The 15,518-nt window shown below is 43.5% G+C and overlaps 1 protein-coding gene and 1 long non-coding RNA gene across 2 annotated transcripts in view; one reads left to right on the forward strand and one right to left on the reverse strand.

Annotated features, from left to right (window-relative positions):
- Positions 1 to 334: 334 nt before the first annotated feature.
- On the reverse strand, positions 335 to 4,445 carry GJD2 (gap junction protein delta 2). The gene is made up of 2 exons (XM_055276930.2): positions 3,865 to 4,445; positions 335 to 2,820 (listed from the first exon to the last, which is right to left on the reverse strand). The coding sequence occupies exons 1-2, from the start codon at positions 3,933 to 3,935 to the stop codon at positions 1,926 to 1,928; spliced, it is 966 nt and encodes a 321-aa protein (XP_055132905.1). The 5' UTR covers positions 3,936 to 4,445; the 3' UTR covers positions 335 to 1,925.
- Positions 4,446 to 4,530: 85 nt separating this feature from the next.
- LOC129482599 (uncharacterized) overlaps positions 4,531 to 15,518 on the forward strand; it is a 63,901-nt gene continuing 52,913 nt past the window's right edge. Inside the window, exon 1 of the long non-coding RNA XR_008657778.2 lies at positions 4,531 to 4,668. This is a non-coding gene — a long non-coding RNA (uncharacterized lncRNA). The remainder of the gene's footprint in view (positions 4,669 to 15,518) is intronic.

The following is a 15,518-nucleotide window of genomic DNA, read 5'->3' on the forward strand; positions in this document are numbered from 1 at the left end:
TGGTCTAGAGAGATCTGCTTGATTATCGGGTTAGCATTGTGTTAAGCATCAGATTCTGAAGAGATCATGGAAAGAATAGCATGCCCGCCAAGTGTAATGATTAATCCATGGCAGGAAAAAAAAAATGTGGTGGAAAGAAAAAAAAATTCCACTCCTGGAATGGGCTAATATGATGTAGTATTGACATTTGTGTTATGAGAAATAGACAAGTAAGGAAAGTTTTGAGCTGAAATGGAAAGGAGTTAATAAATAATACAATTTGAATATCTCACCGCTCCCTTATGAACATTCATAAAACATTGATTTGGAAGAAAATATCCATGAAAAGTCTCTCTTCATCTGTTAGTGGCTGATTGAATTTTATTGGTCATTCCTCAAATATTATTCAACCATCACTTACTTCCTACCCCCAATGTTTTGCTGTTATAACATTTTTGATCATGCATTTAAATAAATATACCCCCAATCAAAAAGTGCAGACTCTTCCCATTTTACAAAAAAAGGCAAGAACTTTATTTTAAACAAATTCTTAGTTGTGTGTTACACCATGTCCATATCTAAATCAAAAATGATAATGATAATTCAAAGGGAACAAAGCGCTTCATAAAAGCACATTACCCAGATATTTCTCTTGGCCAATATTTTAACTAAATACAAAGTGGATATGAAAGGTACAGTATGGCACTTAAATAAATAAGAGCAAAAAGAAGGAAACATATTGACAGTCCAATGCAATAGGTTTTTGAACCTTTGGTATATGTCTCAAATAAGTCACCGTAAACATATGTGAGCCAATAGTGTTTAGTTCCAGGTCTTTTAAGCCAGTAATTTTGTATGTGTATGTGTATGTGTGTGTGTGTTTCAAAAAGTAACTGAAAATATAATAAATCAGGATTGACATGGGACGATTAAGGTCTCTGGTGTAAGCACACAGGTAAATTCAAATCATGGCAAAATGACTGTGCAGCTGTGTTGCACAACAAAACTATGTGAGAAAATGAGTGAGATACACCAGTTACAAATGCTGTGGCTCAGGTAGACACTCTTGATATTAACCAAAAAAAATCTTTTTAATGTTAACCAAAGTCCACAAGCTGGAAGGCAGAAATATCCTGACGCTCATAAGCATGTGCCTAACAGTGCAACAACAATCTCACAAAAGTATTGTAGTTGCATATTGCAATTCCCTCCCTCCCACCCATCCCCCATCCCTAGTAAACAGCACCAGTGCAGTTTGAGTTAGAAAATTGGAAATATTGAGACATTCCTAAGGTTTTCATCATGACTAAGGGCCAGTCAGATGGGGCTCTAATGAAAACCTCTGCCATGGCCATTCTCCAATAAGCACCCCATGTAATTCCCTCTAAGTTTGCAAATAAACCATATTAGGTCTAATGTAAGGCCAGATTCTGAAGAAAAAAAAAAAAAGCTGGCATGCTATTCTGGATTGAGGGAAAGGGGCATGCTGGTGGGGGAGATACATGAAGGGTGCCTCAAGGATGTTTGTCCCATGGCTCAGGATAAAGGGATGGGTTGAGATAGGTCACAGATTTTATATCAATGAAGTACTCAACTCACACCATTCACCAGAATAAAGAGCTCAGCAGGGCTAAGTCCTACTTGGTAGCTGTGCAAGTTCAGCGTTATCAGGATCAGGCTGGGCCATAAACAGAAAGGGCCCAAAGAAGTCTAATTGATCCATTTCATCACTCTACCCAATTGTCTCTGTGGAACCAATTAGGTGATATGTGAAAATGGTTCCACTTTTCCTCTTCTCCCATTGATGCAAAATCTTCTTTTATCCAGTCTTATCCTACATCTTAATGGTGAGGGTCACATAAATGAGGGTAGATACAGCCACCTCTGAGCAGTCATCTGCTTTGGGGCTCCTTGCCGTCCTCCAGACCTTCATGAAACCTGCCCTCTCACACATAGGCAGAGTCACTGGACTGAGTCCTGCCAAAATTGGGAACACTGACCCTTGGCAGGTCCTTGTTACGAATCTCATAGATTGACTTTCTCTTGGCCTGAGCCCCTCGCACAGCCAGCTTGATCTTGCGCCATCCCAGGTGGTTGAGTTCAGCCAGGTTGAGCACAACACAGATGCCACTTACAGCAAACATGAACACTAGAAAGACAGTCTTCTCAGTTGGCCGGGACACATAACATTCCACCTCCTTGATGCAGGGGTAGCGGTTACACTCATACAACCCTGGGACACTAAAGCCATAGAGAAAATATTGGCCCACCAGGAACCCAATTTCCAGGGCGTTTCGGAACACCACTTGGATAATGTAGAAGCGGGAGATGCCTTCCTGCCTTCTGAGCTTGGATTTTGATGCAGTGCGTAGCCCTGATGGGTGTGGAGTCAGCTCCTTAACCTCTAAACAATCTGGCTCTGTCTCCTTACTGGTGTTCTCTGTGTTCTGTAGCACCCCATTGACAATAGCATTTTGCAACTTCTTATCTTCTCGTTTGCCCCCACCACTGCCCCCACCCCCAGTTCCTCCAGGACCTCCTACGGACTCAGGGGGTTCTCTGTCCAGAGCTAGGAAGACAGTAGAGTAGCGGCGTTCTCGCTGCTTGGCGGACTGGTGCACAGAGTAGGTGATGAAGCAAAGACTGGGGGTACACACCATTATGATCTGGAAGACCCAGTAACGTATGTGGGAGATGGGGAAGGCGCGGTCATAGCAGGCCTGGTTACAGCCGGGCTGCAGGGTGTTGCACACAAACATGGTCTGCTCATCATCGTACACCGTCTCCCCCACAATGGCCACAATGAGGATCCGGAAGATCACCACCACAGTCAACAGAATCCTGAGCAGAGGAACAGGGAGGGAGAGAGGTTCTCACGGGCTGCGTCACTGACAGGAAACCCCTGCTCCTCCCTTCCCTTTGCTGGTGTTTACCAGTCGTTTGACTGGGGAGCTGTCCATCCCGGGCTGGTACTGAACTGGGAATCTGGGAAAGCTTTTTGTCTCTTCCTTTTCTGCTGAGTGCTGGTAGGCTGGGAATATTTCATATTATAGAGATCCCAGGTACACACAGCTCCATACACTGGACATAGTCTACTTGCAACAGATACATTTCCTCTCTCTATATAGAATGTATAGAAACACAAAACACACCTTCACTCTGGATATGGTAAATGCACACAGAATGCCTTTACAGAAGGTGCATGCTTCAAGGTCTACACACAGGGTGTGTATGAAACTACTCCATGTGTATATTTTGTTTATTCTCAACATGAATATTAAATTTAATGCTTTATATAAGCAGATGGCTATGAATATATATTCATATATATTGAACTAATATATATATAAAGCTAGGTAGATAGAGACATAGATATAGATACAGACACAAAAATGGCAATTGGGTGTGTAGGCTCGGTAAGTTTACACCGCCAAGTAAGTTTGGTTTACTAATTATTTGTTGAGAAAAGAGGCATCTGCTCTGAAGAGCAAATCCATCTCCCCATTTGCCCTTCTCTGTCCAAATGCAATCCTGCCTTCTTTGTAGATTCTATTTAGGGAACCGAATGGAGATTGGCTCTGACTCTGGAGAGTGGAGGGACCAAGACTGAGCCAGCAGCTCCTTTTCTGATGTGGGAAGAGTGAAGCCCCAGTGCTGCTTGATGGGGAAGGGATGGGCAGCTGGTCAGGAGTGGCTAGAGGAGGGGGGCATCGCGGGGTGTCGGGTAATCCCTCATCGCCGGGAACACCGGGGCCTTGACCTAGGACGATGGGAGGGAGGCAGAGGACGGACTGGGGATTGGAGCGGGGGACTCAGTCCAGGTGTGAGAAGGGACTCCCGGGGCCGCCCGACGGGGCCCGCTGACCGCCGGCTTGGCGCCCTTACCTCCCGATCATAGTGGAGTGCTGCTGCACCGCGGCTTCTAGCAGCCTCTCCAAGATGGTCCATTCCCCCATCGCTGTGCATCCGGAGGCAGCAGACAAAGACTGGGCAGCACCGGGCACGTTCCCGCTCCTGGCCCCTCCCGGGGCCGCACCTCCAGAATGGGAGTGAATTGCCTCCCAATTAAAGAAGCAATTTTTAAAAAAATCCTAGAATCCCCCTTTCCTTTTATTGTACTTAAAAGAGAAGAAATGGGGAAAGAAATCCAAGCGCGTCCCGACCGATGGGGCAGTTGGCGCTGTCCAGAGAGAGGGCACGAACCTCGGGCGCCGTGCGGGGTTCGGGTCTGGATCCCGCGGACGCCGGGACGAGGGGAGGGGCGGGGTGGCAGCCTGTAGGTCCTCGAGCGCTCGCCCGCCCAAGAGAGGTCTCGGCGCCGCTCTCCGCCGCAGGTTGGGGGCCGGGGGAGGGTCTGGGCACCCGCTCTTTTCCTGCTACTTCGGCGGGCACCTGGCGCTCCGGCGCGGCAGCCTGCGAGGCCAGGGCGGAGCGCGCGGAGCCGAAAGCCGGGCTCGGGGATCCGCGGCCGCCGCCTCTAATCCGCCCTTAAGTAGTCTCCGCCTGCGTCACGCCAGGTCGGCGGAGGGGAGCAGAGCGCGCCGTGCGGCTGTCGCTGCGCGTCGGAGCCCGAGGGGCCGGGGACGCGCGCGGGGGGAGAGGGGCAAGAGTCCTGGGGGCCTGGCGGGGAGAGGGGCAATTTCGAAAAGAAGGACTGCAGCGCCCCTCGGGGCTTCTCGGGGAGCCCAGGTAACCTCACCTGACCGCCAGACCCAAGCAGGCGGAGGGGGAGCCGGGAGCGGACGCGTGGGTGAGTGGGGAGGGGAGTGAGAAGGTATCTTCTCTTCTCTCGGTGCATCCCTCACCTTTTAGCTTTTTGCCTCCGGGAGACAACTGAAATTCCTTCCCTAGATGGAGATGTTGGCTGAGGGAGGGCGAGTGGGGGCGACCACTTTTAAATCTCCCTTAGGAGACAGAGTGGCTGAGAGTGCTTCTGCAGAGTGGCTGCGGTTCGGTGCCTCTGTGGATCCGACAGTGAAGTGAGAAAGGCTTGATGGGAATCCATTTAGGCTGAAGGGTAAATGCAGGTGTGGAGCTGTCTCTCGGTATAGGGGTCAGGGTACACGAGCGCATCTAACAGGTGCCTCGCAAAGAGCGAGTGGGGTGGCCATGGTTAAAGGTCTCGCTTCCCCTTGCCCTAACCCAGATGCTCGGCTCTTTTTAAATTATTATTATTATTTTACTAATGGGAAGGGCGGGCGGGGTACTCGTCAGGTAAACTGTGATTTGATCTGAATTTAAGACCCAGTATTCTGGTAGCAGAAACAGAGCCACTCACAGCCTCACCCTGCCCCCACTTTCCTTACTGGGTTTGGCTTTCTCCCCTCAACCAGCCGATCCTGGTTTTTAAAATTCACATTGTATTGTCAGTTCTGTCTAGAGCAACTACTTAATTGGTCGCTGAAAAATGGAAACAATCTCACTAAGCTGCTAATTAGCCCAGGGGTCAGTATTAAGAGACACTGTAGCTGGGAGTGTTTGATGTAAATGTACCAAAAGTCCATTGGGAAAGTAGTTGTCATCCTTTTGAAAACACGACCTTGAAAGGGTTGCTAACTTGTCCTAGGCGTATAAAGGGACTTGTCCTAGGCATATAAAGGGACCTAGCCTTAATTATCCACAGGGATCATAGCACATATGTGTATTACATAAGCCATGCCATGGTGAGCCTTCACTTCTGGAACAACCGAGGTGGTTGGGTAGTTGGTGGCCCAGGGACTGGGAAGAAAGGTGCAGGGCATGGCCCTCAGTCCACTCACAGTGTACTTCTTCATAAAATGATGTTTAAACACACAGTCTAAGCTTTGCTGCCAGAAAGATCACTGAAATCCTCTGCTAGGGTTGACACCTTTACCCCAAGAAAGCAGCCTTTCACTGCAAAGGAGTAAAAGAGTCCACTAACAATGGAGAGAGGGATAAAGTGATTTATTAGTTTCCTTCTGAACACGGAGGAGGTTCAAGGGTGAGGATGAATGGATACCCTATTATCCACTGAACACGGGGGAAGTTCAAGGGTGAGGACGAATGGATACCCTATTATCCGGTGAGCTTCCAGATGGAATGGTGATCCCCTAGCCCAAACTTGGTGTGTTTTCCCAGCTTTCCCTTCTACTCCCCTTGGCCCTAGGTCCCTGTATTCCCTTCTTGTCTGGCCGACTCTCATATAGTAAATGATCTTAGCCAAGAAGTGAATGAGTAAGTCCAGAGGGAAATCTGTTTAACATCTTTAAATGTCCCAAAATAGGCTGCACAACTCAAAATTGTCATTTTATGTGTTGGCTTTCCCAAACCACTAAAGATTATGATCCTAAGAACATAGACTGCAGGAAATGCAGTTTTCAGACACTACGCTATGACTGAATTGTTGATCACTTGTGTATTATTTTGAAATATACTTTAATATGCCATATAGATTCCACATATAAACATGTGTAAACAACATAGGTGTATAAATGCACAAAGATGCATATATATAGAACCTATATTTTAAAACTCATCGGTTGGACTGTGTAGGCTACTTTTAAATAAAAATCTTAGTCTCACCACCACACTTCAGAAATAACCATTTTTATTTTTAATAACCACTCATAAATTTCACAGTTACTACATTGTACTTCCTCCTTCAAGTCCAGTCAACTCCATTTTCAATTAATAATTTGTTCTGATAAAACAAATGGGCATTAAATGTGAAATGGTTCTCTGTGGATCCGGGCATCTCTCAGTTTCCTCAGGGCATTGTATCTTCTTGATAGATTCTGATTATCTCAACTCTCCTCTGATTGAAAACCCCCATTTAAGGCAGCTGGGAAGTTCTTTCCATTACATCTTATTTAAGAGCCATTCTGTTTATTAAAGTAATAGTTTTGGATGAAAAACAATGAAATTCTTAGAATGCTCATAGAATAAACTTTGCTGCACAACAGACTGTCTGGGGATCTTCATTAAAAATACAGATGCTGCAATCCCATCCCAATTCTGCTAAATTGAAATCTATGGAAACAAGATTGAGGTAGCTGTATTATTAACAGGTTCTCATCCGCAGCTCCAATAACAAGAAAAACCTGAGAACTTTTAGTTCCGTGACTATTAGGGCAGGAGTGAATCCTAGGGATGAGGAAATCTATCATCCATTTGTTTCATAGATGTTAAAACTGACCCAAAGCTTAGATAGCTTGCCTAAAATCATATGGGTAGCAAAGGAAAAGCTATGAAGAATGTGGCATTCAGAATCCTAGAGAAGATCAGAATTATTTAAAAGTATGAAAAAAATGTGATATTTGAAGAAGAAAAGGGGAATTAAAGTGGGAACATGCTCACCTCCAAACACTTAGAGGAAAAAAATACCTAGATTGTTGACCTTGCAAATCTATGTCTTACCAAATAGTATTTTCCATTAACAGAGCAGGGAAATATTCTCCACATCTAGTGGGAAAAACTGCAAAGGCATGGAGCAAAGGGTGTGGTTGAATGTTATAATGCAGGAGAGAATGTAGAGTTACTAACAATGATTCCATTTATTACATAGGGATGTCTGGATTTGTTCTTATCCTTGTATGTGCTCAAAATTTCATTCCCTTCTCAACCACAGACTCCCAGGTGAACCTTTCAGCTTTGCAGCTTCAAATGTTTTGTAAATGAGACCTCATAGGAGCTTTGTATATGTTGTAAGAATGAACATTGATCTACTGACCTCTATTCTACTGGACTGTAAATTCCTAGAGATCAGAGAGCATGCTCATATATCATGGTTCTTTTCATAGCATCTTTAAACTCAAGCATTTGTTGAAAGAGAAGGTCAGCCATTCTGGCTCTCTATTTCCCTCAGCCTGGCAGAACTGCACTTCTGAGGAGAAGTGGGTCCTGGGTGTCCTCCACAATCACAAGTAATATTCAAGTCAGAAAGGAGAAAGGGGCTCCCTTTGCGAAGTGAAAGTTCCTACACACTTAGGATAGCCTGGACCCCTCAATAGAAAGCCTTCTTACTGACCACCAGCCCCCTGCCCTCACTTCCATTCTTCTCTCACTACTGCAGTCCAGACACCCACTGAACTAACCGGGGGAATGCTGCTGAGCAGGTAAGGCTTGGGCTGCAGCATCAGAGAGGCAACCCCAGCGAGCTGAGCTCAGTCCTGGATACATCTGCCCTGGGAAGGACCAGCATCTGTAGCCTCCTGAAATTTGTGTGGCATGGGAGGGACTGCATTCGATTTGGAATTGATCTCTGTGTTGAACTCTCCTACATTTCATTCACAAACAGCTAGGATTAACTGAGCTTTATCTCCCCCAGTGGCCTACATACATCTGTTTCCTAATGAAATCATCAAATTGTCTTCTTAAGGGGCAACCCCAACCTGTCTTGGGAGACTCAAAAGAACATAAGTGGCAGATGGAATCTATTTTTCTTTGCTGCAAAGTGGTTTTTCTCTTTTTTTTCTTTCGTGTGTCCTTCCCTATGTATAAGCCTCAGTTCAAATGTTTAGGAAAACACTTGTTTTTGCTGTTCAGACAAAATTTAAGAAGCAATGTTTCCAAAGAGAGTAGAGCTGTCCAACGTACCAATCTTAAGTAGCCCTAAATATAGTGGCTTGCTTTGTGGTCTAAGAGTCTCCAGAATCTGCTATCTTCAAAATTATTTTGCCATCTCATGGACCCAAATGCTAAATCATGTCTTAGGCCCAAGAGATTATGTATCCAAATGGTAGGGAAATCTAAAGTCTCCTGCCTGCTAGTTCTTTGAATAAAAGAGTATACATCCTTTAAAAAAATTACATATACAAATTCCCCCATTCCCCGACTACCTTATATATAGAGAATATTCCTATGTGTAATAATATCTCAGAGATTAATGTAATATGGTATTGTGGCCAAAGCAGATGTGTGAAATCACAGCAAATAAATTAACACTGCATTAAGAATCAAATCATCCCTGCTGACACATAATCTTTCACTTTTATATCAAGTCGTGATTCCCATTCACATCAGGAGCTTCCCAGAGGGGCTCATTAAACCTGCACAAAGAGATTTCTTTGAAGTCAGTGCTATTCCCATGAATAGCATTCAGCTACAGTGCAGAAGAGCCTGCCTGCCTGGTGTCTAGGCACCCTTCCCTTCACTCTCATTGTTGCTGTCCAGCCAGAGGCCCAGCAAGGCAGGATATAGCAGGGCTTCCTGCTGAGTGCCTTTCTAGTCTGTAAGAAAGAGATGAGGAAATTGCAGGAGAAATGCACATCGGTAGGACCTGCCCTTGACAGAACTGTTAAGCTGGGAGAATATATTTCTTTTCCCACATGTGCCCTTCCTGCTCTTCTTCCGCATCAGAGTGTACTGCTACAAGAGCTAAAAGTTGAATCCATCCTGGTGCCAAGATTATTACGAGGAATTGATATTCATCCCAAAGGAAACTTCTCTAAGATGTGAAGCTTATATTCAGGGTTCCTTCTTGTGCTCATAATTGTATGTGGACTCCCCTGGTTGCCTGATATCTTGACTCCCTGAAATTCAGCTAATTTCTGTTTTTGCTGGGACTCTGGGAGCTCAGGCATTACTCAGCACAGAGGCTTTTGTATTTTTCTAGTTCTTGTCAACTACTTGCCTTCTGATCAACTCTTAGGCACCAACAGTCAAATCTAGTGTGAAGAGCCTCTTGTTTCTGCAGCTGAGGTGAGGCTGGAAAGGAGCTACCTCTCACTTATCACTCACCTCATGCTCAGCCAAGGGTTTGTCACGAGCATGGACACACTTGCCTGTGTGATCTGGTTCAGTCATCTCTGACCTTCAGATTCTCACACTGTCTCTTTCTGGTATGTACTCATCATTCTACCTTGACTATAGACTGCCTTGGTCAACTCTCTCCTGGAACTTACCTTGAATTCATATCTTATTGACCTTGGAGCCTCCCACCATTGTGCTTCATGCAGTCCCTGCATGTCACTCCACCACCATAAAGGAAAGTAATCCGATAAACGAGCGCACACCAGAGTGTTAATAACCAATAACCACTTAATGTATTATCCTTCTCAGAAGAATTATCCTCATTTAAGTTGCAAAGCCTTCATCCAAAGAAATGAAATTTCCTAGGTAGTTTTCCAAACACTATGCATAAGGAGAGAATAGCTGTTTGGGGGCAAGGGTGTAGTGTTATGAGCCCTCCCAAATGACACCACACAAGCACTTGCTTCTTTTATTGATCAACAAAGTGCTCCTACTTGTGGAAATACAGAAATTACACAAATGCAATGATTCTTAAACTTTACTACACCATAGAATCACATGGGGAGCTTCGAAAAATCCCAGTGCCTAAGCTGTACCCCGACCAATTAACTCAGCATTTCTGGAGGTGAGATCTATGCTTTAATATATATTTTTAAAACTCTCCAGGTGATTTCAATATGCAGTCACGTTTGAGCACTAATGCAATAATATATGCTACCCACTACTCAGGCATAACAGCCTTGCAGGGCTTTTTCGTCATGCTGGGGATGGTGCTTCTGGACACAAAGTCCAAATTTCATTCTGAAAATGTGTTCATGTGGTTCTGTATGTACTTAATATAATCCATACAGGCTAAGTAGTTAGTTGCTAAACTGCAAACACCCATCTCATTTCATCTCAGTCTACTCCTGGCCATCTGGTCCTCTGTATTCCCATTACAGGGCCATGTGTGTATTAATGAAATGATTGCATCCGATTACATCTTTTATTCAGAGGACAAGAAGAACGGTCCATGGATTTTGTGCTCCAGCGTCACTGTTTCTGTCATGATGTCAATAATTACATTTTTCTATTTTATGCAGAAGTGGGATGGTCTTCCATTAAGGTAAGAGTATAAATCAAATGTGTTATTGCTTACAATACAATTTCAGTACTGCTGTCTGGGGTCTATAGAATAGATATTTCAATCAAAAGCATAGAATTTCCTGAGCCAGATACTTTTTAGTGGCCTCCATTTTAAAATGTCTGTTGTATAGTTCATAATAATGACCAAGTTGTGACAACTGATACAGAGGAGGAATCCACTAAGAGCTGAGCTAGTCACTTTTTTCTCTAATTTTGCTAAACTTTATCTCTACAACAGGTCAGATGATCAGAAAGCTACATGTCTAGACTGGTATTAATCTGTCATTGCTTGGTGGTATAGCGAATGGTGTGGGGGAAGGACTAACTTCTTAACCCAAATACTTTCCACAGCCTTTTGTGTTATTGTTGCAACCAAGGCAATTCTCTTCCTAAGGAAAATTATAGTGCCAGCTGTTCAAATAAAAACAAATTTTCCTTCTTGTGACACTCGAATGAACAAATATGAATAAAAAATGGATGAATAAGTTAACAGCATGGTATTCTCTCTTTATCAGCTAGTCACATTATCTCTTATACCTCTACCTTTCTGGAGTACACATCTAAAAAACTGATAGATGTGCATGTATATCTACTGTGTGTGCACATGCACTGCTACAACCAAATTCTTCCAGCCCATTAATATTTAATCTTTACAGATACAGATTCTTAGCCCTCTCATTCATTCATTTGTTGAATGAAGATTTATTCTTTGCTTACTATGTGCCAGGGAGATATAGCGGTAAACAAAACAACATGGTCCCTGACCTCATGGAGTTTAGAATCTAGCAAGAGAGGCATAGACTATTTAATCAAACATTAATTAACCAGGTAATCTAAAGTACTAAAGTGTAATTTTAAAACTGTGGTAAGTAACTACTGTAGATAGCTCTGAGATGTGCAGCCCTGAGTGCAGAATGGGGCAGGGAGGGGCTGATCTACTTTCTGGGGAAGGGTTAGGGACTGAAAGGGAATCTTCAGCTGAGCTCTAAAGGAAGAGGAAGCCAGATGAAAGAGGTGGAAGAAGAGCTTTCTGAGCTGGAGGAACAGCAGTAAACAGGCCCTGCGGTAGGAAAGAGTCGCACATTCAAAGAACTGCAAGGTCTCTCTGGCTGGTTCACAGCAAAAGAGAAAGAAGTTTGAGACAAGGCTGGAGAGACAGGCAGGGCCATATAGGCTGGGATAGAGATGTTGGCATTTTTCCTAAGAGTAATGTGCAGCATTTGAAGGCATGTAAGAGGGAAGTGACATGACATTTGTTTCTTAAAGTTCAATCTATTTGCATTACAGTTAGAATAGATTGGAGGAGGTTGGCAGGAGTGCATGCAAGAAACCTAGTGACAATACTACCATTGCTAATTGGTTATACTCAATTTCAAGCACACCTCAGAGATCATTTGTGTCCAGAGCACTGCAATAAAGCAAATAGCGCAATAAAATGAGTCACATAAATTTTTGGTTTTCCGGTGCATATAGATGTTATGTTTAGGCTGGACACAGTGGCTCATTCCTGTAATCCCAGTGCTTTAGGGGGCCGAGACAGGAGAATTGCTTGAGCCCAGGAATTTGAGACCAGCTTGGGCAACACTGGGAGACCCTGTCGCTACAAAAAAAATTTAAAAATACCTGGGCATGGTGGCACGTGCCTATATTCCCAGCTACTCAGGAGGCTGAGGTGGGAGCATCACTTGAGCCCCAGAGTTTGAGGCTGCAGTGTGCCATGATCATATCTCTGCACTCTATCCTGGACAACAGAGTGACACCCTGTCTCAGAAACAAAACAAAACAAAACAAACAAACAAAAAATAACACTATGTTTACACTATAGTGTAGTCTCTTAAGTGTGCAATAACATTGTGTCTAAAAAACAATGGATATTTCTTAATTCAAAAATTCTTTATTGCTAAAAATGCTAATGATCATCCAAGCCTTCGGCCAGTCATAATTTTTTTGCTTCTAGAGGATCTTGCCTCAATGTCAATGGCTACTTGCTGATCAAGGTGGTGGTTGCCAAAGGTTGGGAAGGCTGTGGTAATTTTTTAAAATAAGACAAAAGGCCGTGCTTGGGGTGGCTCACACCTGTAATCCCAGCACTTTGGGAGACCGAGGTGGGAGGATCACCTGAGGTCAGGAGTTCGAAACCAGCCTGGCCAACATGGAAAAACCGTGTCTCTACTAAAAATACAAAAATTAGGCGGGTATGGTGGTGGGCGCCTGTAATCCCATCTACTGGGGAGGCTGAGGCAGGAGAATCACTTGAACCTGGGAGGCGGAGGTTGCAGTGAGCCGAGATCACACCACTGTACTCCAGCCTGGGTGACAGAGTGAGACTCCATCTCAAAAACAAAAAACAAACAAACAAACAAACAAAGCGACGTTTGCTGCATCTATTAACTTTTCATTTCACAAAAGATTTATCTATGACATGCAATACTGATAGCATTTTACCCACAGTAGAACATCTTTCAAAATCGAAGTCAACCCTCTTAAACCCTGCCACTACTTTATCAACTAAGCTTATGTCATTGTCTAAATTCTTTGTTGTCATTTCAACAATGTTCACAGCATCTTCACCAGGAGTAGATTCCATCTCAAGAGACTGCTTTCTTTGTTCATTCATAAGAAGCAACTCCACATCTTTTCAAATTGTATCATGTAATTGCTTCAATTCAGTTGCATCTTTAGGCTCCACTTCTAATTCTAGTCCTTTTCTATTTCTACCACATCTGCAATTAATTTCTCCACTGAAGTATTGAACTCCTTGAAGTCATTTATGAGGGTTGAAGTCAACTTTTCCTAAACTCCCGTTCATGTTAAAATTTTGACCACCTCCCATGAATCATGAATGTTCTCAATGGCATCTAGAATGATGAATCCATTGCAGAAAGGTTTTCAATTTACTTTGCCCAGATCCATCAGAGGAATCACTGTCTAAGACAGCTGTTGTCTTATGAAATGTATTTCTTACATAGTATGACTTCAAAGTCAAAATTATTCTTTGACTCACAGGGTACAGAATGGATGTTGTGTTAGCAGACATGAAAACATTAGTCTCCTTGTACATCTCTATCAGAGGTCTTGGGTGACTATACACATGTCAATGAACAGTAATATTTTGAGAGGAATTAGTTTTATTTGGTTTTTTGTTGTTGTTGTTAGATCTACTGATCTCGACACTGGGCTTGAAATTTTCAGTAAACCATGCTATAAACTGATGTTTGGTCATCCAGGCTTTGTTGTTCCATTTACAGAGCATAGGCAGAGTAAATTTATCATCATTCTTAATGGGCCTAGGATTGTTGGAATGATAAATAAGCATTGGTTTCAACTTAAAGTCACCAGCTACATTAGACCTTAACAAGATAGTCTGTCCTTTGAAGCTTTGAAGCTAGACACTGACTTCTCTCTAGCTATAAAAGTCCTACATGGCAGTTCTTCCAATAGAAGGCTGCTTTGTCTACATTTGAAATCTGTTGTTTAGTGTAGCTACCTTCATCAATGATCTTAACTAGATCTTCTGGATAATGTGCTGCAGCTTCTACATCAACACTTGCTGCTTCATCTTGCCTTTTTATGTTATGGAAATAGTTTCTTTTCTTAAATGTAATGAACCAACCTCTGCTGGCTTCTAACTTTTCTTCTGCAGCTTTCTCACCTCTCTTAGCCTTCATAGAATTGAAAAGAGTTAGGACCTTGCCCTAGATTAGGTTTTGGCTTAAAAGAATGTTGTGGCTTGATCTTCTATCCAGACCACTAAAAGTTGCTTCATGTTAGCAATAAGGCTGTTTTACTTTCTTATCATTCTTATGTTCCTCGGAATAGCACTTATAATTTCCTTCAAGAACTTTTTTTTTGGGGGGTGGGGCGGAGACAGAGTCTCACTCTGTCGCCCAGGCTGGAGTGCAGTGGCGTGATCTTGGCTCACTGCAACCTCCGCCGACTGGGTTCAAGCGATTCTCCTGCCTCAGCCTCCCGAGTAGCTGGGACTACAGGCACGTGCCACAATGCCGGGCTAATTTTTTGTATTTTTATTAGAAACGGGGTTTCACCGTTTTAACCAGGATGGTCTTGATCTCTTGATCTTGTGATCCACCCGCCTCGGCCTCCCAAAGTGCTAGGATTACAGACATGAGCCACCATGCCCGGCCCCAAGAACTTTTCCTTTGCATTCACAACCTGGCTGTTTGGAGCAAGAGGCCTAACTTTTGGCCTTTCTCAGCTTTCGACATGCCTTCCTCACTAAGCTTAATTATTTCTAGCTTTTGATTTAAAGTGAGAGATGTATGACTCATCCTTTCACTTGAACACTTAAAGGCCACTGTAGGATTATTAACTGACCGAATTTCAATATTCTTATATCTCAGGGAATAGAAGGCCCAAAGAGAAGGAGAGAAATGAGGGAAGGGTCGGTTAGTGGAGCAGTCAGAACACACACGTTTATAGATTACGTTCACATATGGGCATGTGTGGGCATAGTTCATGGTGCCCCAAAACAATTCTAATAGTAACATCGAAGATGATTGATTGTGGATCACCATAACATACACTAATAATGAAAACATTTGAAATAATTATGCAAATTTCCAAAATGTAATATAGAGACACGAAGTGTGTACATGCTGTTGGAAATATGACACCACTAGACTTGCTTGATACAGGGTTGCCACAAACCTTCAATTTGTATTAAGCACAGTGTCTGCAAAGTG

This window comes from Symphalangus syndactylus, chromosome 5, assembly GCF_028878055.3.
Source record: "Symphalangus syndactylus isolate Jambi chromosome 5, NHGRI_mSymSyn1-v2.1_pri, whole genome shotgun sequence".
Taxonomy (NCBI): domain Eukaryota; kingdom Metazoa; phylum Chordata; class Mammalia; order Primates; family Hylobatidae; genus Symphalangus; species Symphalangus syndactylus.

Excerpts from the sequence above, each read along its gene's own strand:
- GJD2 (XM_055276930.2), bottom strand. The coding sequence starts at position 3,935 with ATGGGGGAATGGACCATCTTGGAGAGGCTGCTAGAAGCCGCGGTGCAG. Across the intron at positions 2,821-3,864 it reads CACTCCACTATGATCGGGAG|GATTCTGTTGACTGTGGTGG; the intron begins GTAAGGGCGCCA and ends TCCTCTGCTCAG.